The sequence below is a fragment of the Myxocyprinus asiaticus genome, chromosome 26, assembly GCF_019703515.2.
Source record: "Myxocyprinus asiaticus isolate MX2 ecotype Aquarium Trade chromosome 26, UBuf_Myxa_2, whole genome shotgun sequence".
In the NCBI taxonomy this organism is placed as follows: Eukaryota; Metazoa; Chordata; class Actinopteri; order Cypriniformes; family Catostomidae; genus Myxocyprinus; species Myxocyprinus asiaticus.
The window spans coordinates 21,304,720-21,329,658 of record NC_059369.1 but is presented as its reverse complement, the minus strand read 5'-3'; the positions used below and the strand labels follow the sequence as shown (position 1 = coordinate 21,329,658).

Here is a 24,939-nt window from a genome sequence, read left to right as displayed (position 1 = left end):
AACTTGGAATTTATGTATGGATCTGTATGGACAACATTCATGGTGCTTTTTTGTCATTTTTGTAGCTTGACATCAACTTTAAACTTCACCTATAGTGTACCACGAAAGAAAGAACGCTTGGAATGACACAATGGTGAATAAATGCCAGAATGATCATTTTTAGGAGAATGGTTCTTTTCACATTCGTTGCCCAATGTGCTTTCACAACTTAATGACTGTCATGTACAGGCTAACAAACCTAACAACTTCTTGAAAGACCATGAAAGAGTAAAACAGAGAGAGAGAGAGAGGAACGATAGAGCAGAGAGAGAATCAGGGCTGGACGGAGGGGGGTGAAGAGGCTGACTACAGCTCAATCCACTAATAAAGGCAGATGAAAGGGAGGTTAAACACAATATGCTAATTGAAATGTGTTGGCTGATTAAGGGCGATTGAGAGGAGAGTGGACGTGCTGTGAGTTCTGTACGCTGGTGATTAGTGTAGCATTAATGTCTGCATGCTTTTCCTTGCGACGTACCCAAATGGATGTATTGGGGGGGGGTAACAGGAGAGGATGGAGAGGTGAAATGAGTAAAGCCTCCTTCTGTTCGCCTCTCCTACTGCTCCTACACTCTTAGCCAAAATGAAAAAACAACAACAAAAAAGAGAAAACTTCTCGAGCCCTGAGGACTGAATGTAAGCCCAAAAAAAACCAAACCAGACTGTGTGCATCTGGCCTGCCTAGCAAAACACAAACATTATAGAACATCACACCTTATCACAAGGAGTGTCAAGAACGTGTCAGGGAGGAAGACTAGGCCGAGCTGCTCGCTGTATTGTCTGAGAGGCCTTGTGCTTTGTTTCCTTGCTTGCTATTTGAGCTGATTTTCCCCTCTCTGGTCTTGCTTATCTGTCAGTCTGTCTGTATTTCTTTATCACTATTATTTTTCAGTGAACAATATTTCTCTTTGTGTGTGAAGGCCTCTCAGGAGCACAGAGGATTATTTTTGGGGCAGGCTTTATTGTTTTCTGCTGCGCAGCTGTAGACCCACGGGGTGCCCCCTGCAGGTGTGAGAGTGAGTTACAAAGAGAGTGAGAAAGAGAGTGTGTAGGTACATATAATTGTGTGTAGGTACATATAATTGTGTGCAATGTGGAGTGTTCACAATTGTGTGCAATGTGGGGAGTATGTGGTTGCATCAGTTCACCCCTCACCAACAGGGCACGCCGCTGTGCAAAGGTGATCATCAAGGGGTGCTGTGCTAAATGAAGACTAAAATTAAAAGCAGTGCACTGGAATGCCTGCGACTGCACAGGCACGTCCCCGTGAGGGTGGCCCGACAGTGGGATGTGGCATTTTTTGCCCCCAACCTAACAGCCTGGCTCACAGGGGTTCTGTTACTGTATATTAATATGCATATAAAGTCACTGAGTTGGATCGAGCTCCCCCTCTTACTTTCATCTGCATCACTCTCATTTTAGGAACAATGGTGTCTTTATGTGGATGTACCAACAGGCTCATTTTTTTTTTTTTATCTTTTGGTTTATAAGACTCTGTATATAGAAATAGATACTGTGTATAGAAAATTATGGGAAATTATGGGGGAAAGAGAAAAAAAGAACAGGATATGGAAACAATGTAGGCCGATTCAACCCTGTTTAACCCGCATAACGACCACAGATTGATTTTGGAGTGATTTAAGTATATTACAAATATTCTAAACCTAAAACACCACCAACAAAACTCATGTCCTTTTTTCAGCATTTTTAAGCTTCCTCACTTAAAAAATAAAATAAAAATTATTATTAGTTTTTAGTCTTGTTTAAAAACAATATCTACAAAAAAGGAAGGCGTAGGAAAAATTTATCTTAAAACAAGTCTTCCTATCTTACACAGTTTTGCTTCAAGGACGCTAAATGTATCTTGTTGTAAGGATTAAGATGTTAAGATATTTTACTGGGGAAAAAAAGACAAAGTGATCCTCAACTAATTCTTTGCATCACACCAATAGCTCAATAAAAAACCAAAACCCACCACAGCTTTTCACTGGCTTCCTGAGCTCTATTCCTCAATCCCTCATTTCCTTTCTCTCTGTCAGTCTGTCCAGTCAGTGTCATGTCTGAGGGAGGTCTTGGTGTGGGCCAATTAAATGTTCAAGTGCAGTGGCTCCCTCACAGGGGAAATGAGAGGGTTCAGACTAGCTCTCACATTATGGAGTGTGTGCTTCTGGACCAGCTAGGAAATTATTACTGTTATTGCCAGGATTCTGTTTCTCTGGTATGTCAGAAAACAGGAGGAATCTATGACTGCTGTGGCTGTAGAGAACATAAAGAGCATGCTTGTACAAAGTGGATTATGGAACTAGTGAATTCTACATATACAGGTGCATCTCAATAAATTAGAATGTCGTGGAAAAGTTCATTTATTTCAGTAATTCAACTCAAATTGTGAAACTCGTGTATTAAATAAATTCAATGCACACAGACTGAAGTAGTTTAAGTCTTTGGTTCTTTTAATTGTGATGATTTTGGCTCACATTTAACAAAAACCCACCAATTCACTATCTCAAAAAATTAGAATACATCATAAGACCAATAAAAAAATTTTTTTTAGTGAATTTTTGGCCTTCTGGAAAGTATGTTCATTTACTGTATATGTACTCGATACTTGGTAGGGGCTCCTTTTGCTTTAATTACTGCCTCAATTCGGTGTGGCATGGAGGTGATCAGTTTGTGGCACTGCTGAGGTGGTATGGAAGCCCAGGTTTCTTTGACAGTGGCCTTCAGCTCATCTGCATTTTTTGGTCTCTTGTTTCTCATTTTCCTCTTGACAATACCCCATAGATTCTCTATGGGGTTCAGGTCTGGTGAGTTTGCTGGCCAGTCAAGCACACCAACACCATGGTCATTTAACCAACTTTTGGTGCTTTTGGCAGTGTGGGCAGGTGCCAAATCCTGCTGGAAAATGAAATCAGCATCTTTAAAAAGCTGGTCAGCAGAAGGAAGCCTGAAGTGCTCCAAAATTTCTTGGTAAACGGGTGCAGTGACTTTGGTTTTCAAAAAACACAATGGACCAACACCAGCAGATGACATTGCACCCCAAATCATCACAGACTGTGGAAACTTAACACTGGACTTCAAGCAACTTGGGCTATGAGCTTCTCCACCCTTCCTCCAGACTCTAGGACCTTGGTTTCCAAATGAAATACAAAACTTGCTCTCATCTGAAAAGAGGACTTTGGAACACTGGGCAACAGTCCAGTTCTTCTTCTCCTTAGCCCAGGTAAGACGCCTCTGACGTTGTCTGTGGTTCAGGAGTGGCTTGACAAGAGGAATACGACAACTGTAGCCAAATTCCTTGACATGTCTGTGTGTGGTGGCTCTTGATGCCTTGACCCCAGCCTCAGTCCATTTCTTGTGAAGTTCACCCAAATTCTTGAATCGATTTTGCTTGACAATCATAAGGCTGCGGTTCTCTCGGTTGGTTGTGCATCTTTTTCTTCCACACTTTTTCCTTCCACTCAACTCTCTGTTAACATGCTTGGATACAGCACTCTGTGAACAGCCAGCTTCTTTGGCAATGAATGTTTGTGGCTTACCCTCCTTGTGAAGGGTGTCAATGATTGTCTTCTGGACAACTGTCAGATCAGCAGTCTTCCCCATGATTGTGTAGCCTAGTGAACCAAACTGAGAGACTATTTTGAAGGCTCAGGAAACCTTTGCAGGTGTTTTGAGTTGATTAGCTGATTGGCATGTCACCATATTCTAATTTTTTGAGATAGTGAATTGGTGGGTTTTTGTTAAATGTGAGCCAAAATCATCACAATTAAAAGAACCAAAGACTTAAACTACTTCAGTCTGTGTGCATTGAATTTATTTAATACACGAGTTTCACAATTTGAGTTGAATTACTGAAATAAATGAACTTTTCCACGACATTCTAATTTATTGAGATGCACCTGTAGGTAGTTGACAAATTGCATACAGTATATATATATAATATATATATATATATATATATATATATATATGTATGTGTGTGTATTTATACAGTACACACACACACACACACACACACACACACACACACACATCAATTATATATATATATATATATACACACATATATACACATTATATTCGCACTGTACATAACAGATTTGTATTTGCTCTGTACATAACAGATTGTATTAGATTTGCACTACCCATGTGTATGTGTGTATGTATGTATGTGTGTGTGTCTGTACGTATGTGTATAATTCGTTTTATTTTTTATTTTTTATTATTATCTATGTCTTGCTGCTAATGTATTGTTTTTGTATTGTTGTACACTGGAAGCTCCTGTCACCAAGACAAATTCCTTGTATGTATAAGCATACTTGGCAATAAAGCTCATTCTGATTCTGATTAAAGTGGGCAAAGAAACACAGACATTGGACAACAGATAACTGGAAAAGAGTGTTATGAATCTTAACCCCATCGAGCTTTTGTGGGATCAGCTAGACTGTAAGGTGTGTGAGAAGTGCCCAACAAGACAGCCACATCTATGGCAAGTGCTACAGGAAGCGTGGGGTGAAATGTCACCTGAGTATCTGGACAAACTGACAGCTAGATGCCACGGATCTGCAAAGCTGTCATTGCTGCACGTGGAGGATTTTTTTGATGAGAACTCTTTGAAGTAGTTTAAGAAGTTCTGAACATTTTTTTCAAATTGTAGTAGTAATTTTTCACGTTATTAATGTCCTGACTATACATTGTGATCAGTTGAATGCCACTTTGGTGAATAAAAGCACCAATTTCTTTCAATAAGAGCAAAATCTGTACATTATTCCAAACTTTTGGCTGCCAGTGTATATACTGTATAAATATAAACATATATATATATATATATATATATATGTAAACATATGCTTTATAAAAGAGGGGAAGCACAAATTTCGGTCAAAAAATGTGTACTCATTCATTTTTAATATAATTATTATTATTATTATTATTATTTATTTAGTGATATTTCAAATGTTATTTACAACATATACATATGCCAATGGCCAAAGTGAAGATTTATAATCACTACTGTAAGTTGTGTTAAATAAACCGCAACAGACTTCTTCTGCACCGCCGATTACCTCAGCTTCAATGAGGTTCTATGGGCCGGGCCTCCGCTAAATCAGACAGATATATCATGCAGATAACATCAACAGAATGAACATCTAAAAACTGTTGTATGCTACTGCACACTTTTGTTACCTAAAATATTGGACAGGGACAATATTTATCTGAATTACAAAGAGATTATTTGCAATTTTGATAAATATGTCATTGTGCAATTTTAATGAAATGAAACTGTGCTTCCCATGTAGTCTTAAAGCAATCGCCACTGATATAACCCGGGGGGGGGGAATCACTATTTAGTTAGGTTAACTGGGTTTGTATTTAATTCATAGGAGATAATAAAAAGCATGTATGATTACATAATATCACACAATAATTAGAATGTCACACTGCAGGTCACAGCTGTCACTATTTGACATGTCAACTAACCAGGTATACAATGATTCCATGTGTGTTTTTATCGTATGGAAATCTGTTTTTGAAAATTTGTATTTGTGTGTATTTCCATGTATGTGGATGAATATATTGCATAATCTGTATTAGATTGTATAGTAGTATAGATCATTCTACATAGTTCATATAAATAAATTAAGCTCTGACATGCCAATGGAATGTGACCACTTTGTATGTTGACAGAGTAACCAGCCAATAAGATGATATAATGCAAGCAGACTGATCCACACTCAGAAGCTGAATGAACAGGCAACTGCTGCAATATGTGACTAATGATAATGTGGTATCAAAACCTCACAGTAAATACATTTCTGCATGACCCTCTGTAGTCTGGAGCCATCGGTTTGTTTGATGAAATCAGGGCAGCGCTGATGAAATTTGTTTTCCGTACACGCATATCGCCGCCTCCATGTTAAAGAAAATCGTTACGCAGTCTCTCCGCTCAGAGACAAACGTCTACATTAAATAATCACACGGTTTCAATCAACAGGCAGGGAAAAATAAACCCACATTCCTCCAGGCTCGCCGCCTCCTGGAGAACGGAGCTCTGAACGTGTTCGCCTGCCTCACCAGTCAGATTAATTAAAACACTAGGCTTTTTCCACCCCTCCCATCACAGTGTAATCAAGCTCTGTTGCAGCAGACCGCAATAACCCAAAATCTTTATTGATTCCCTCACCTACGCTCAATGCCACTTCCATGCAAACGCAGGCAGTGAAGATTTGAAACGACACCAGCATAATCTAAACCTAAATTAAACATCAAGTCACCAAACCTCAAGGTGCCCTAAACACCTGCAGCATGCCTAAGGAAGCCTTCAGGTTTGTAAAAGGAATGTAAAAGGTGTGTGTGTAGATATTTTTTTAATTGTGGAAGAAGAGTCTCTTGCTATTGGTGCATGCTTGTCCCCTGTGCTCCTCTTGCAAATATGACGGTACAGAAAATGACACAGGCAGCACAGTCACACAGTGGTAGGGCACTCACAGGAAGGACACAAGGGAAAAGAGGAGAGGAAGAGAGGGAAGCAGATGTTGCAAGTTTGAGGAGGTAAACTGATTGAGATGAGGTGTCAGAGAGCGAGAGGGCGAAAAAAGACGATAAAGTAAAGTGGGAGGGGGAAAGAGTGAGAGGAAGTGAGGGTGAGGGGATGGGGATGGGGGGGCTAGGTAAGGTATGATCACACCTCTGCAAAAAGGTAGGATGACAGAAACATCCACAACCATGTGTAGGTTGACAAAATGTGTCTCTATGTGTGTAAGCTTTCATCAGATGTATCAATCATACATGAGAAAGTATATGTCAGTAGGAATCTACAGGGATTTCCACATTTTAGGTGCATATGTATACTTAAGATTCTATATATACGACCAAAACACGCTCTCACACACACAGCTGATTTTGGCAGAGGAGCATGTATGAATATTCATAGTGAAAGCACTAGGAAGAGGCATCAAATTCATGTGATTTCCGCAGCTGCCGAACAGTCAGAAAAAAGCACTAAGCCACATTGTTCTATTTTACACGGCATAAGAACAACACGTACTAAATGTTCACTCAATTAGTAAGTTCAAGTTAAACAATCAACAACTATTAAATATATGTCACAGTGAAATTATATTCAGACCATTTGCTGTCAAAAAGTAGTTTTTTCATTAACTGTCTGATATTAGTTGATTGCATTAATGCGTAAATAAGTAAAGCAAATTGACACTGGTGCAGAGAGTGCAATTGATATTGTTTAGTTTTTTTTTGTGTGTGTTGTTAAAAAAAAGTCCAGTGTATGCTTGCAGATTTCGATGTTAAAAAGCAGGGGCTAAAATATCAAAAGTCTTATAGTAGCCTCACTAGTCATATATCAAAGCTGACAGATAGTGTAGCTTTTTAATGATTGCTTCGTAATCTCTAAAAGAAAGGGAGAGATGCAGAGAGCGAGAGAGCGCTAAAACAAGAACTCCTTTGTGATCTTGCTTCAATTTTCTTGCGGCTGACACAGAGTCTGATAAAGGTTAATACACGATTCCCTTTTCATTATTCAAAGACGTCATCAATCTTTGAAGAGGGGTGGAAAAAATAATAAAATAACAACGGCACTTAAAATAATCTGCCTCAATTCCATAATTAATCTCCTCCAGCTTTTCTGACAATTATGATGTTAATTAACCCAAAATTCCCTCCATGGTGATGGGGGAGAGACATCCGATCCGCCTTTCCGTCTCACAAGCAGCCTCTATCTCTACCATCAGTATCTTCAGAGAGGAAAAGAGAGAGAGGATGGAGGGATGAAAGGAGAGAGCTCTCAGCGTGGTCCAAATTGGATTGCTATGGTCTGAGATTGGGGAGGTTGGATGCAGTTAGGCTGCGAATGAATGGTGAAGGGTCAGGTGAGATGGGGAAGAGGGATGGGAGAGAGGTGGATAGGTGGGGGGGTTAAAGTCAGGGTGGTTAATAAAGGAACAATTGGGTGCTAAGCATTTCCATGTAGAGTAAGAAAATGAACATGGGACCAGAGGGCATTTAAAGTGAAAGTTTACCCCCCCAAAATTTAACTTCGATCATCATTTACTTACCCTCATATAGCTTCAAACCTGTCTGACATTTTGTATTCTGTGGAAGATGTTAGGCAGAATGTTCAGTCTCAATCACCATTGCCTTTCACTGCATTTATAAAAGATGCAAATGAAAGTGAATGTTGACTGAAGCTTACATTCTTCCTAACATCTCCTTTTGAGTTGCACTGAACAAAGAATGTCCTACTATTTTGGAACAACATGAGGATGAGTAAATGACGACAGCATTTCATTTTTGGACAATCTATCCATTTAAATTCAACTAAAAATTTTCCCACCTAAAATAAGGTCAGACAAAAAGAACAGTGCACAAGTGTTTAGACTGTGAACACTCCAGCCCATGTGGCTTGGTACATTGGCCTATCTTAAGAAAGATAGAGAATGCTCAGTAGGACACTATGAATATATCAGGCAGCTCCGCTCCAGTATCGACTGTCAGGACTGGAGAAGGCCGGCGAAGTTGCTGAGGCTTGGAGAATTGCACTATTTGTTCTGTGAAATTACTCACAAGTCCAGCTTGTTAATCTACACTACAGTATGCTGCTGCAGCAATTATTACTTAAAGAATAACAACACCAAAGGAGGAGGCATATAAAACAACTACAGAGGAACTGTACAGTTAAGCTCATATATTGCTATACTGCAGCCAGGGAGAGTAGCCAACAAAATAAAAAAAATAAACAAGGGATGGAAAATATCATCCACCTGGAAAAAGTCATTAAAAAGTCCTACCCAGCACTTTACAGCATGATAACATTTAAGAAACGTATGCAGAACAATCTTTTAACAGAATAAGGTAAGTCAACTAATGTTATATGGCATGGTAACATTTGAGAAATGTTTCTGAAACATTCTAATAAGTCAAGTCATTTTTAATTGTATAACCTTTTCACAACACACATCGTTTCAAAGCAGCTTTACAGGAAATCATGCATTAACAAAAAAATTAAACTGTAAAATCTATAAAGTCTTAAGAGTGATCATTGTGTAGTTTGATTAAATATGATTGTAAATTGTGTATAAAAATTAAATTATTAAATAATAATTGTATTAGAACCCCTGTGAGCAAGCTGAAGGCGACTGTGGCAAGGAACACATAACTCCATAAGATGTTGGTTAATGGAGAAAAATAACCTTGGGAGAAACCAGGCTCACTGTGGGGGCCAGTTCCCCTCTGGCTAAACAACAAGAATATAATGCCAGTATTAGTTATTTGTGTGCAGTGCAAGTCATGGTTTAAAATTTGTAAATTAAGTAAGCATTAATGTCCAGTGTTAAAACATTTTTTTTATTAACTTTAAGATTAATGACTAATGTCTTTGAAGTCCATCCTGGATAAACTGCAGAAGTTCACATAGATGCATTGTCCTTTGTTAGTTGGCTGATGAAGGCTTTTGTTGGCAATTAAATTATAGTCTATGTATTCCATTTCATGAGTGTAGTCCATCAATAAACAAAGGTGATGTAGGCAGAGATCAATGAGGTGCATCACAGTTCAACCGGTAGGTCATTTCGGTGAGGTTCGGTGGGGTCCATCCTAAGTCCAAGGTTCAGGCAGTGGCATATGAAGTATCCAACATAAATCAGTAAAAGACTCCTTTGGCTTCATTCTTTTATCTAACCCTAGACTGTGTTTTCCATTTAAATCTTTCATGAATATGGGACAGATGGAAACATAATTATAATCCGAACATCGGTTGAATGTTGCTGAGCAGTAAATAACACCCCCTCCACGTGCACATGTAGTTAATCTTTTGGCAAAATAGGAGCAACAAAGAGCGAAATGCGTGTAATTGTCCACGATAAGCTCCAGGAATGAAATGAAGGGGAATAAAAGAGAACCTAATTGTTTGTTGGCCTTTGCCTAGAGAGCGAGACCTGCAGTCCTGGTCTCGGCTGCATGGTGAAGAGCAATCAGACCTGCAGCCTAGGCCTCAGCTGCGTAATCAAGTGTTAAACAATGGAACAGCTGTTGAGAGCGATGTCTGCACTTCCAGAAATAGAGCTGTGTGCAGGGAGTGAGAGAGTGCTGGGGCAAGACTAAGGCAGCAAATAAGAGTAGCAAAGCAGGAACAGCGACTGGCAAACAGCCAAACACACACACACACACATCCACACACATCCACACAAATGCACGCGCACTAGCAGAGGAACCAATGGAGTCGACTTACCGATCATATGATTGGCCACATGGATTTGGATCTCTCGTTCCGTCTCAAAGGTCATTTGGCATTTGATGCACTGATATGTCTTCTTCTACAAGACAAGAAATAGGATAGGAATTCACAGTGAATAGGCTGTTTTTAATTCTCCTCACACTCATACACACTTTTTACCTCTTCTGCTGCAAAGAGAAGCACACAGAGGGGAGAAAGCAGAGGTTCTCCTATCTGTTACACTGAGCTGAGACAAAAGCACAGGTAAAGATTGAGCATCCCTGGAAGTCCACTGTCAATATCTAGCGAAGCGAACAGGCTGTACAATAGCCCAGCGCTATGAGGCTGCTGAACCCTCTGGGGCCAGTAGTAATATAGCCATGAATTCACACATCTCTGTTTGACTCAGAACACTTTGGGAACACAGGGAACTTATGCACCAAAAATACAGCCAGAAAATGGTTGCTGGCAATGTCTCTTCTTTTCAAAAGAAATTGCATAAAATTCTTCCTTTGAACTGCCAAAATAACAGAGATTATAGGGGAAAAAACACAAAAAGAGAAAAGGTAGGGAAATAACACAAATCTGAGAACTAGAGGAAAACCTCAAATGACCTACAAAGTTTTCCAAGCAAAAATAAAACCATTTTGTAAAAGAAAAAAAGGCCAAGTGCTTGTTGACAATAGCTAAGAGTTATCTTTGATCTTCTGGCATCATACTGAACTACCACAGGCCAACAAAGCATACATTTTAATATTCTGTCAAGCAAAAAAAAAAAAAAAACATATCTGAAAGCAGTATACATACAATATATTTACAAACAGTAAAGCTCAACTAAGAAGTATTTTAGTTATAGTATGAGTGAGGTTTTGACACTTACTTTAGGGACAGGTGAAGCATCTGATACTTTCTTGGCTCCACTCGTCTCAGGGCTCATCTCAGGATGATCCACCTGAACGTGGCTTTCCAGGTCTTCCAGGGTCTCAAATTTAACAGAACACTCTGGGCAACGCAGTCCAGAAGTTCCCTTTTCCCCAAACTCTTGTGGGGTCACCACAACAGTGGGCGACTGGCCATTTGTGCCCCGGCTCATGCAGCCAGCACACAGACCATAAGGCAGGCCATTGACATCTATCTTGACCAGTTCCTGCTTATTCTTGAAGTCTTTGAGACACAGGGCACATTTATAGAGTTTGTGGACCTGCAGCTGGCCATTGGGAGATGATGAGGCTGAGCCTCCTCCACCACCACTGACTCCAGAAGAAGAGAGCTTTTGCATGTGAAACGTTCCATGGATCTTCAGTTCGAGTGTTGAGGTGACAGTTTGCATGCAAACAACACAGCGGAAGCCTGTGAGGGAGTTCCTTAGGTCAGGGTGCATCTGGCAGTGATCGATAAACTCTTCCTCACTCTGTAGGGGCATCTTGCAGATACGACAGGTGCCCGTGTCCAGGCTCTTGCTGTGGGTGACCTTGTGCTCAGTGAGAGTAAGCAGTGAAGGGAAGCGCTCACCACAGATGGGGCACATGTAGTGCTTCGCTGGGCCACGGTGTGTTTGGGCATGTTCCCTCAAGCCGTTCTCTGAAAAGAAAGTCCGTGAACAAACATTGCACTTGTGGTTACCCTTGATGAAGTCTGCCTTCTTTTTTCTGGAGCCTGCATCGTCCTCTCCAGGCCTGATATTGTGGTCTCGAAGGCGGTGATTTTGGAGCAGAGACTCCATGGTGTAGGCGGCCCCACAGATGTCACAGGCATACATTGGCTCTGAGGCATCCAGCTCCTCTTCACCACCACTGGCTTCATGGCTGTTGGCTGTTTCCTGACCACTTCCTTTTAAAAGCATGTTCTGGAGATCTACTTGCTCACCAGTCGATCCTGTTGCAGAACGCTTAGAGCTTTGAGTCACCCCATTGGGTGTTCCATTTTGGCTCCCTCCATTTCCATTACCATTTCCTCCATCAAAAATGCAGTGCTTCTCTCTGAGATGTTTTTCCAACAAGACAATGGCATGGAAGGCCTTCCCACAGAGGCGGCAGTTATATTTTTTACTGTGAGTAGTGATATGACACTGGAGCTCTACTTCTGTGCCAAAGGTCTCACCACAGAATATGCACTTGCGAGCTTTTCCAGTTGATCCGGGGCCAGTAGGATGACCCAAATGACTGTGCTTCACATGTGACTGCAGGTCACTTTCTTTGCGGAAGTCCCAAGCGCATGCTGTACAGCGGTACATTTTCTTCTCGTTGCTGTGCTTGACGGCCAAGTGAACTTGGATGGACACCTTAGAATCAAAGACTTCCTGACACAGTGTGCAGTGGTACAGCACAAATGTATGCATGTCTAACAAGTGCTTTTGAAGATCATCTACAGATGAGAACTGCTTGTCACAGCTCTCACAGACATACTGAGTGGAAGTGGTGGTGTAGTGAATGGTCAAGTGCTGAAGCAATGCCTCTTGAGAATCAAAGTCCTCTTTGTTGCACTGTGGGCAAGACTGTCTCCTCAGCAGCAGTTCCAGATGTGACTTCAGATGGGCTTGGAAGCCCTCAAAGCTGGTGAATCGAAGATCACACTGATTGCAGGGATAGTCCCCATTTGCAACCACCGGAGTGCTATCACCAGTTACTCTATGGCGTTTAGGGGAGGATATCTCCACATCAGATGAGGCTGGGCTTAAGTCTGCAACTTTGACTTTGCGCTTGTTGTTGGCAAGTGGGATGTTCTTGTGGTTTTCCTTAATGTGTTTTGTGAGTTTGAGGAGAGAACCAAAGATGGGTGAGTTGGTGCAATATGGGCAGGAATAGACCTCCATGAAGGACTGTGAGGGCTGCAGAACAGGGGATTCCATCTTGGTCACAGTACCCCCACTGTTGCAATGGGTCTGCTGAATGTGCTCAGTTAGGGACGACTCTGTAAGGAAGCCCATGGAGCACTGGTTGCAGAAGAATGCATGGTTGCCCTCCAAAGTGGTGGATCCGGCAACCACACTGCCAGATAAGCAGTGAGAAACACGGATGTGCTCTTGCAGGCTGTTGATGTCTGCAAACATGTCAGGACAATAGTTGCAGTGAAAGGCAGAGACATTACTGAACTGCAGAAGGGGAAAGTTGGAAGCAGAGCTCCCGCTGGATTGATGTGCTTTGCGCACATGCTCGTTAAGGTTGAAGAGAGTAGGCAGGGTTTCCAGACACAGCTGGCAGGTGTGGCTCTGCTGAGGTTTGTCTGCATGGATGGTCTTCAGATGAATCTCCAAAACGGCCAGACTGTTAAAATCTCTTTTGGAGCAATAGGGGCAACTGTATGACACTTTACCTGACCAGCTTCCATCATCATGGTCAGAAGGTGGGGCAAGCTTACGTCTGCTCTGTCCAGGCTTGAGGGTGGAGTCAGGGGTTGAACCTCTCTCCAGGGATGCACTGGAATCAGGGGTAGCGCTGCTCATAGAGGCCACACTACCCAAGACGGGATCAGGACTGGCACTATGGTTGCTGGAGTCTGGCTGTCTGTGGCTGTCAAGATGGCAATAGACATCCTCTACAGATGGGAACTGCTCGGCACACATGGGGCACTTGTGTTTCTTGTTGGCATGTGTTCTGTCAATATGGGTGAGTAGAGAGCCTTCATCGCTGAAGATTTCAGGGCAGTGGATGCATTGCAGTTCTGCGCGGTCTGAAAGCTGGGGGTGCTGCGTCAGCACATGTTTCTCAAGTTCATCTGTCTGGCTGAAGGTCTCCTCACAGTAATCACACATGTAAAGATCCTGGTCCTGGTCAGCTATGTCACTGTTAGATCCATCACGCTTGCCCTGATCTTTCTTTGCCAAGTGTTCCTTGTTCTTCCGATGGGCTTGCATGTGGCTATGCAGAGAGGAGGTGGAGGAGAAGCCACGCTTGCAAATGCTGCACTTGAATGGCTTGCTGGAGCTGTGTGTCTTGAGGTGGATCTTGAGATGATCACTTCGAGAAAAGGCTGCCTCACACTCCTGGCAACTGTACTTTTTGTCACCAGTGTGCAGTTTGACGTGACGATCGCGGCTGCGTTTGTGTTTAAACAGACGACTGCAGAAGGTGCACTTGAAGGGCAGTTTGTCGCTGTGGATCTGCTCGTGGCGCTTCAGGTAGCTAAGGCGACTGAAGGACTTGTCGCAGAACTGGCAGGGATACGGCAGGCCAGAGCCCCCTTCTTCCTCCCCTGTGCCCATGCCCATATCACAGCAGCCATCCCCTAGCATCTGTGATGGCGATGCCACGTCTTTGCTAGAGGGAGAGGACGCCACCCAGGAGAGCCCTGGGTCATCATCACCATCTGCAATGCAAAACACAGACAGAATTAAAATGTTAAAGAGGCAGAGAAAATATCAAAATAGAAGCAAAGAACTAAAGACAGCAAACCCCAAAGGAGTGAAGAAATAAGGACAGAGATGTATTTTTTATCCTCTTATCCTCCATCGCAAACAAGCTCATCCCCATATACCCCAGATTTGGATCTCTATATCATATTTTTCATTATGGTCTCCAGATTGAAATGCTTCTCAAAGGTGATTAGAGCAAATTCAAAAAGGAGGCCCTATAACTGGACAATGCATACAAAATCATTGGATATTAATGTTTATTTTTTGCTGTTTTTGCAAACACAGACCAGTCTAGATTAATGTGCACATACATTATATAAAGATATACAGAGCGGGTTGTTCTTAATTCTGTCCTGCTATGTGCAATCTGATGGGGCCTGACACAGTCCACACGTCATCTATTTAGCATCTCAACAAGCAGCCTCATAAGGAAAGCAAGGGAGAGAGCTCATGACTTATTGAGCAGGGATGCTGTGAGCACAAAGTCCCACTGCGGCTCAGACAAACACAGAATTTTCTATCATGGCACTGTTTGTTTGCTTTATTTTCTCTAAGTTGTATGTTCACTCTTAATGTGTTTAAAAAGCCTCTGGTATAAAAGATTCCTTAAAAAAGTATGTTTACAGAAGATAACACTATCTCAACCCCAAGCCAAATGAAATGAAACAATGGCCTTCTCTGCACAGTGTTCTAACTGGAAATAGAAAAACTTACTGAAATTAGGTTCACAAAGTCGAAAGCTATGACGTAACACGGTAGAAAAAGGAAAAAGAAAAAAGAACAAAGAAAAGTGCATCACCTCAGCGTGTAATGTATAAACTAATAACTTCAACTCCATATGGCAGTTGTAGGATTTTACTTCCACCCACTACTCTCCCATTACACAAAGGTGAGCACAGCAGAATTTGTAGAAAATAAATTCAAGTGATGAATCGATCCACTTTAAAATGTAGGTGCTGTGCAGAACAAATAAATCTCCATGGGGGTTTGTGGGTAGAAATTTGTAAAACCATGAATTATGAATTTAGCTCTAAGCGAGAAAAGAATTCAGAGCTGGAGTAAAGAAAAAGTTAAAAATAAAGATATCAGTGATGAAGTAGAATACAAGGAGGATGTGTGACATTACTGAAAAAATGCTTACACAGGAGGACAAAAAAGTGAGTGGGAAATCAAATAATGGCAACTTACAGCTTAAAGAGATAGTTCATCCAAAAATTTTAATTCTGTCGTCATTGACTCACTCTCATGATGTTTCAAACGCATGACGTTTGTATTCAGTGGAACACAAAATTTCAAAGGCTGACAGTCTCAGTCACCATTCACTTTCATTGCATTAAAGTGAATGGTGACTAGATTCTGCCTAGCATCTCCTTTTGTGTGTCACAGAAGAAAGTCATACAGGTTTGGAATAACATGAAGGTGAGGCAGAATTATGACAGAATTTCCATTTTAGGATTAACTAAATTTTTCAGCTAATGTTTGTGGAAAGGACAATGGTGTACATGTGTCAGACTTAAAAAAAAAAAAAAAAAAAGGTTCTTATGAGTGTCCATGGTGTACCCTCTTTATTACATCCTTCGCCCTCTGTTTTGGTCTCTGTCACTTTCTAAGATTACAGTTAGAGTAAAACAGCCTCCTCCCCACCTCTAACACGCCTCTTCTGCCTCTTTCCCCTCCCTCCTTCAACTACAGCGCCCTCCCCCTGTTCTGTCCTCATGCTTTTGTGTCCGTGTCAGGATAAGTCATCCCAACATAACCTAAAACCCTCACAACACAGGAGAGAAAGTGTTGCAGCGACCCAATGAAAGAGCGGGGATGAAAAGCCCATAAGGGACTTAACCGTGGTGAATTATTTGGCTACACAATAAGACCGTTACCCCTGACAGACCATTCTCTGATCCAACCACTGTGGAGGTGAGAGGGGGTGGGTATGGCTGGTGATGGTAGGGGGTGCCGAATGACAGGTAGGCCATCCTGCTGAGACACAGACGTGTACCACAGTGCAAGAGATACAAAGAAGCACTTGCTTGAGAAAAAGGAGGGAAAGAGAGGCAGACGGGAGAAAAAGAATGGAGCCTAAAAGGAGAAAAAGAACCTCCTGGCACATGTGGTCATTCTGGCGAATTATAAATCTATTAATGCTAATGCAATCCCTCTGACTGCGACAGAATGTGAGAAATCACTTTTGAGAAAGAGGGAGATTATAGTCATTAAATAGCCTTAATCCTCAGAAGTGTGGCTGTCGGAAAATGGAAGATCACATGGCTTTTAGGGGGCTTTTGTCATCAGTCCACCAGGGGACTTGGCAAGAGCACTAAACAGGGTACGAAATTTCAATGAAAAGTTGAATCAGAAAAGAAACAGAAAGAAAAAGAGAGGAATGTGAGGGGGGATAAAGAGAGAGAAAGAAGAAAAGAACTGGCAACTGGAATGGGCACAAAAACACAGAGCTCCTTCCATGTTCCCACTCTTGCCCAATCTTTCCACATTTACAATCGACGACCCTCCCTTTCTTTCCTGATTTCTCTTTTACTCTCTCTGACAGTTTGTTTCTCACTTGTTCCACATTCCAACTCCAAACTTTCTTTCATGTTGTGACTCATTACTGAATTAACAGGCTGCTCTGGTGGTTGCCCCTGGCACTGGCCTTCTCCTCGCCAGCCTGTCCCATGTGGAGGGGTGGAGCACAGGATGGAAGAGTGTAGAGAGGGAGGGGAGAAATTGAAGACAGGACTGGCAGAAGGACACTTTCTGATGTCCAAGTTTGGGCCTGCCACCCTAGCTCAAATGGGGCCTAGGTAATTGGGACCATGGTAACAGAAACACATGGTGATAGAGGCAGCATGTAATCTGCAGATATTTTGAAAGACAAGAGCAGACCACCCTCCCAGCACAGGCCCCCACACCACCACCAGACTGGACCAGGCTGAACCACATTGGGCTAGTTAATGGGCTAGCCAAAGCACTGGCATGCCGGGCCGGAAACATGGTGGAAGATGGTAATGAAGACGTGCTCGATCTGATGTCTATCCTCACGTCTTTATCAGACACAAGGGCAGATAGACAGAGCCAGATAGACAAGGAAAAAAGAAAGATCCCTCTCAACACCAAAGCAGAGGAGGGCTGTGGATTTTGTGAATGCCCCTACCGACATAAGCCAAATGTCAGAGCCAAACCAGGCTTGTGTGTTCATTAGAGCTTGGAGGCATATACAGAAGACCCACGCTTATGACATACAGCAATGTTGTTCCCCTTCTGGAACAACAACACTGTCCAAAACAATACAGCAGTTCCACAATGATTAACACACTGAAATTTATACTGCATAGGAGACAGTGTTAAATATGCCCACTTCGACAGCAATCACACCAACACTAAACTAGTGTCATATTAATTCCAGCAAACTCAATTCAAAACAACTCTCAAGCTTGACAAATAAATGCAAACATTCAGTTTTTGCTTGATTGATTTAGCCATAAATCTTGTTTAGACACCACAATTAGCAACTCACTTCAAAAATGTGGCTCAACTGTGTAATGCCAACTACTAAATCATCCTTAAGAAATTGCCAAAAAGTGCTTGTCAGTAAAAACATTGCCCCATTCTTCAAAGTCCCATCTTGAAAACTGTTTTGTGCTCAATAATTATAAAAGAGATAGTTCATCTAAAAATTTAAATTATCATATCCTCATACTGTCTGAAGATCCAATCCCATTTGACACTATTTCTTACATGGAACAAAAAACGAGATGTTAAGCAGAAGTTTAGCCTCAGTCACCATTAACTCTCATCTTTTTTCCTTACAGCAAAAGTGAATGGTGACTAAGATTATCAGTCCCTAATATTCTGCTAAACACATTCTTTTGGGTTCTATGAGAAAAAATAAAATCATACCAGTTTAGGACAACATAAGTAAATTATGACATAATTACAACTTTTGGGTGAACTATTTCTTTAAGATTAAATCAATTTATCTCTTCACAGTCAAAATGTTGGATGGAAAGCTTTTAACCTTGACATGTCCCTGTATACATCCTTATATATTTAAAAAAAAAAAAAAAAGTTTAATTATATCACTTTAAAATTGGAGGACAATATTATCAGTGACCACAGACATCAATATGCTATTGCTAATAGCCTCAAGCTATGCTAATTATATAACAGTAATGGACCTTAGTCAGGATAGATGCCATATTTTTAATTTCACCAAAATAAAAACGAAGCTGTGAGGGATGGGTTGTATGGTGTACTTGGTGTTTTCATTGGCAATACCTCTTTCTAAAAATGTCCAGTGGCCAAAAAAAAAAACTCCAGAAAACAAATTTAGATGTGACCTAGGGCCTTAAGACAGTACATACTATTGAACAGACTTTACATCAATCCCTCAAGGCCACATTTTAATTTGCGTCAAATTAAATAAGCTGTCTATCTTGACTGCAGTAAGAACAGTAAACAAGCACTGTTCAATCAGTGTGGATTAGGGGAAATCTAAAAATCATGGCCAAACTGTCCAGTGTTTGTATAAGGATCAGGACCTGTGTCTTATCACTTCACCTAGTCCCATTCCATATTGCCGACCTCTCACCCCTCCTCTACCCTTTCCACCTTTGAGCCTGGCCCCCTGCCCAAAACCTCCACCTTTCCCAGCAGCTCCCGCTTGGCTCACAACCCCTTCCCTCTGGCCCACTGCCCACAGCCCGGGGCAGGAGAGACACACTGTAGGGGGCAGAAAAACAACTTCCACCCCAAGCTCCTACAGAGCAGCCCAGCACGTTGGCCAGACAGGCCTAAAACAAGAGCCAGGGGAAAACAACTTCCAAAAAAATCTCTCTCTACTTCTCTTTCTGTACTTCCAATGTACACGTGACTTGATTTTATAAGTGTTTTACACTTTCCACCCCATCTCTAGTTATAGTGAAAAAAATGACTTCATTACCCCCAAAAAAATAAAATTCTATCGTCATTTACTCACCCTCATGCTGTTCCTAACCTGTAAGATTACCAAAAAAGCACCATAAAAGTATTATAAAAGTAGCTCAAACAACTTGATCTGTATGTTCTAAGTGTTAAGAATTCATTTGATTGTGTGTAGAACAGAAAACACTGCAAAAAATACTTTTCTTATTGAGGATTGTTGTCTTGTTTTGCAGTAAAAAAAATAACTAAACTGGATATATTTGCTGGAGAAGCAAAATCACATAAGATATTTTGTCTTAAAATATCTGAACTGCAACAAGACATACGGATAATTCATATGCCACTGCCTGAACCTTGGACTTAGGATGGACCCCACCGAACCTCACCGAAATGACCTGCCGGTTAAACTGCGATGCACCTCATTGATCACTGCCTGCATCACCTTTGTTTATTGATGGACTACACTCTTGAAATGTAATATAATTTAATTGCCAACAAAAGCCTTCATCAGACAACTAACAAATGACAATGCATCAATGTGAACTGCTGCAGTTAATCCAGGATGGACTTCAAAGACATTAGTCATTAATCTTAAAGTTCATACATTTTTTAAACCATGACTTGCACTGCACACAAATAACTAATATTGGCATTATATTCATGTTGTTTAGTCAGAGGGGAACTGGCCCCCACAGTGAGCCTGGTTTCTCCCAAGGTCATTTTTCTCCATTAACCAACATCTTATGGAGTTTTGTGTTCCTTGACACAGTCGCCTTCAGCTTGCTCACAGGGGTTCTAAATACAATTATATTACAGTTTAATTTTTTTTTTGTTAATGCATGATTTCCTGTAAAGCTGCTTTGAAACGATGTGTGTTGTGAAAAGCTCTATACAAATAAAAATGACGACATAAATTCTAAGTAAAAAAAACATTTTTTTTGCAGTGCAAAATTTAAGTTACATTTAAGTAACTATTCCTTTAATTTCTTCTCTCTTGTTCTTTTTCTAGGCTTCTCCCAGAGTCCTCCCTCTTCCCTATCTTCGTTCCTTCCTCTCTCTCCCCTAGGCAACAGGACTGTCATAACCAAACACAACAGAGGACAAAGCTATGTTGCTAAGAGGTTAAGAAAGAGGGAGAGAGTGAGGGAGTGTGAGGACAAGAGAGGGAAAAGAAAGAACGAGAAGGGAGGGGGTGGCACACAGGAACTGACCACATGGCCAGCAGTCCTATGGGAGCACAGTCTCTGAGACCAAACACCTGTTTACCAATACCGAAATACATACACACACGCAAACCCAACTCCTGTCTTTCTCCCCCATACTGTTTTGCCATGTTCCTGTGGGTTTCTATGCTGACACACTCCCTGCCTGTGCCGTACCCCACTGCTGCTCAGGGGAGACAATCTCTCAGGGACCCGGTCCTGGTGGACACAAAAACGCACATTCACACAAAGTCGTGTTTGCTGTCCCTAACGGTCCCGGCACCTTCAAGCTGACACTCTCCAGTCTGTGCTTGCAGGACCCCTGGCATTGCTTTCAATAATCTACAGGGGGCTCTAGGGACACAGTCTGTTAGGGGTCTTTTCCTAAAAGACACACACTTACACACAAAACACATGCCATGATGTCATCATGAAGCCAGTCTGTCAGGGACTGAGAAAACCCATCTATCTGCACTTAAATGTACTGTTGCACAGTCACACACACACTCGTACACAACAAGATGGCACATAAATACTGGAGTGATGTCACAGGACAGGCTGTCTGTCAGGGGCCGGAATCCTGGAGGACACACACACTTGCTGCCCACGGCCCATATGGAGTTGTTGGCACCCATAAGCGTCCGAGCAGCCGGACTCATTCCCAGGGCAGAAGGTGAGGGGCAGGGGGTTGGGAAGGCAAGGACAGCAGACAGCCTGCTCCCCATCTCCCCTCTGGCAACCCCCAGATGAGGAAAAGGGAAATAAATGGAACGTGTTCTGGAGGCTGACCACTCACTCACCTCTAGAGAACACTGAGTGCACTACAGATGGGTGCAGTGCTTTTGTGGTAGCAAGAGCTACCATAATGGCAAGACATATTGGAGAGAGAACAGGAAATGATGGGTGGATAAAGGGGGTAATAGGATCGGGAAATGATGCACACTGGATTTGAACTTGTGCCGCCCATTTAGGAGCATGTATGCTTACCACTATGCCACAGTTGCAACAATGAGAAGAGCTTTCGATAAGGAATTAATAGATTCTTGGCCTTTAACATCTAAAAGTTATTATTAATGACTCAAGGCTTTGAATTTAGTTTGCAGAAACTTTATTTTAAGAAGTGCTTTCATTTGTGTTTGGTTAGCATCACAAAACCTTGTTTAAAGGAGTGTTTTGGATTAAATACAAGTAGAGACAGTATAGGAGGTGGAGATGGGCCACTAATCGAAAAAATGATCTGAGATAAGGTAATGCTCAATACGGCGGCAGTGGGAAAGGAAGTCCCACCTTTCAGTTAAAAGAGACAATCACATTTGCATGCGCAGCAACTGGACTAGCCTGAAAAAGTACAGGTTTTAAGTGTGATTTAAGGTACAGAAGCAAAATCTATGATACGGGTGTTGTCGGAATTTATTGCTGATTTGATATTTGTTTTTGAAACATAATCTTGACAAACCTCAACAAAATATTTGTTGACAGTCTGGAAGACTGACAGGAAATCTAGGGAGCAACATACCTCATATTGCCCCAAAGATTTGCAAAGGAAGTGGATTTCTGTTTTATGTTTGTTTTTATAAACTAAAGGAGCTAGTTGAAATGATTTTCTCTGGTAATCAACATCATGCCCTAGATGCCGTCAACAGAGCTTAACTTGTCTAACAGAACTTTCCTCTGCGCAAGGTTTTGTGAAACTAACCAGACACCGATGAAATCACTTCTAAACAAACCATTTCTCTGCGAGATAAAGTTGCTGTAAACTCAATTAAAAGCCTTGAGCCATTAATAATGTTTTGATGCAAAATAAGCCAGCACTGTTTTTAGCAAGGATGATTTACACCCAAAGCATTTTTAGGGCACAAAGGTGAAGCATAAGTACTCTGTGTGTGTCTGCCGGAGAGAGTAAGGTGAGATGAAGGAGAGATAAAGACTGAGGGAAAGGTTCCGTGACGATAGGGTCACTGGCAGTGGTTAAGCTCCGTTTGACTCTTGTGTTGCTCAGTCTGCATGAGCGACGGGGGCCTGCACTGTTAAACAGCTGTAGATTAATTACATGTGAAGTGTACCAAAACAAGCCTCTTCACAACTGCAGCATCAGAGACGAGATGTCTGGCTTTAGCCTCTCTCTTTTCTCTCTCTTTCTACAAACTTTGCCTCCCTTTGCGCTACTTTTCACGTTCGGTTGAACATGAACCATTATGCTAGTCTCAGCCTCAGAGGACACACCCACGGACTGCACACACTTCTTTGTTTCTTTTAGTAGTATAGGGTACAATTTTATTTTTTCCCCAAGACAATAAATAGCAACAACTACCACAGCACTTTGTGTAATGTCTAAAGGTTGATTTTGAGGCAATTTGATCTAATATTTAATCATTTTTAAAATGTTGCAAATTTATGTAGCTAATGAAAATTCCTGAAATTATCACATTTGTTTTGAGACAAATACTTATTTGTATTTTTATTTTTTTGCGTGAAAGGATAGTATTTGGGGTAAAAAGCCCACCTGTTGCATGGGCTAAAGGCCCCTAAAAAGGCCCCTGTTTTTGTTAAGTGGGGGGAATAGATTTGATATGAAAAATGTTCAAACTGGGCTCACATTGACATCCAATCACAATGTAGATTGACTTGTTTTAAGAATACCTGAAATATGCCAAATTATGAAATGCCAAATGTGATAGAAATTAACAGGAAGTGGTGCACCCTTTTCTGAAGTGGTTATTTTGAATTAACATTATCTTAATTTGTTACTCAAAAAAGTATTTTGCTGTCTTAAAATTATTTGCATTAGTTGACAAATTTTGCATTACACGATATCTCTATGAACCCCCTGGGGGACTTTTACCCCAGGTGTGTGGGGTAAAAGGCCCCCTCGCCACCTTTTTATAAAAACTGAATTTGAATCAAAACAACCTTCTGTTATTATTTCTTTCCACACAAATTGTTGCTCCATCAATATTTAATAAAAAGAATGGAAAGCTTTCGCCAACCATGACACAAGCCGGACTACTCTGATTCTTAAAAAGGACAAAGATCCAAGCGTGTGTAAGAGTTACTGTCCAATTTCCCTGATCCAGCTAGACGTTAAAATATTGTCAAAAATGTTGGCTAACCGATTAAGTTATGACATCTCTTATACATATAGATCAGGTGGGATTTATTCGGGGCCGTAGCTCTTCTGATAACATTAGGCGTTTCATCAATATCCTGTGGTCAGTGGTGAATGATCAGACTCTGGTCGCTGCCATCTCACTTGACGCTGAAAAGGCATTTGATGTGGTAGAATGGGATTATCTTTTTAAGATTTTGGAAATGTACGGGTTCGGGAATACTTTTATTGGTCGGATTAAGTTACTTTCTAGACACCCGGTAGCGTCGGTACAAACAAATTTTCTGAATGTACAAATTCAGATTATTTTACTCTGGATAGGGGCACCCGGCAGGGTTGCCCTCTTTCCCCATTATTGTTCTGTCTTGCCCTGGAACCACAGCAGCCGCGATGAGAAAGGAGGATGACTTCCGGGGGTGGTGGCGTTAGGTGTGGCGCATAAGCTTTTGCTTTACACAGATGATATTTTATTATTCGTCTCCAACCCCACTAGATCTATGACTTGCCTCCACAGAATTATTCATTCCTTTGATAAATTCTCAGTTAATTGGTCTAAATCCGAAGCTTTGGCTCTGACAGTGTACTGCCCGGTAACGGCTTTTCAGCCGGGCGCCTTCCAGTGGCCCAAACAGGGCATTACGTATTTGGGTATTTTATTCCCAGCAAATTTGTGTGATTTAGTTAAGAGTTAAGTTTGACCCTTTAATAAAAAGGTTTGAGTGATGTGGGCAGGTGGGCTTCACTACATTTATCTATGATTGGGAAGGTCAATGTTATAAAAATGTATATCAAAATTCAACTACCTGCTACAGTCTCTCCCTATAGATGTCCCCCTCTCTTATTTCAAGCAATTTGATAGCATAGCAAAGTCCTTCATTTGGAATGGTAAACGTCCCAGATTACATTTCAGTAAGTTACATAAGCCGATTGACAAAGGTGGGCTAGGCCTTCACAAGATTTCGTTTTATTATTATGCATTCGGTCTCAGACATTTGGCTCACTGGTCACTTCCACCTGAGAGAGCCCCTCTCTGGTTTTGTATTGAACAGGAAGTTCTTGCCCCTATTTCGCCATTGCAAAGCCTTTCTATCAAACT

At 41.5% G+C, this 24,939-nt stretch overlaps 1 protein-coding gene across 4 annotated transcripts in view; it reads right to left on the bottom strand.

Annotated features, from left to right (window-relative positions):
- The window catches only part of LOC127417404 (zinc finger protein 423-like), a 207,034-nt gene that overhangs the window by 99,010 nt on the left and 83,085 nt on the right, over nucleotides 1-24,939 (bottom strand). For all 4 annotated transcript variants that reach the window (XM_051657436.1, XM_051657437.1, XM_051657438.1 and 1 more), the window contains exons 4-5: nucleotides 11,148-14,572; nucleotides 10,283-10,367 (exon numbers count right to left, since the gene is read on the bottom strand). In XM_051657436.1, the coding sequence (XP_051513396.1) occupies nucleotides 10,283-10,367; nucleotides 11,148-14,572 (3,510 nt within the window). The remainder of the gene's footprint in view (nucleotides 1-10,282; nucleotides 10,368-11,147; nucleotides 14,573-24,939) is intronic.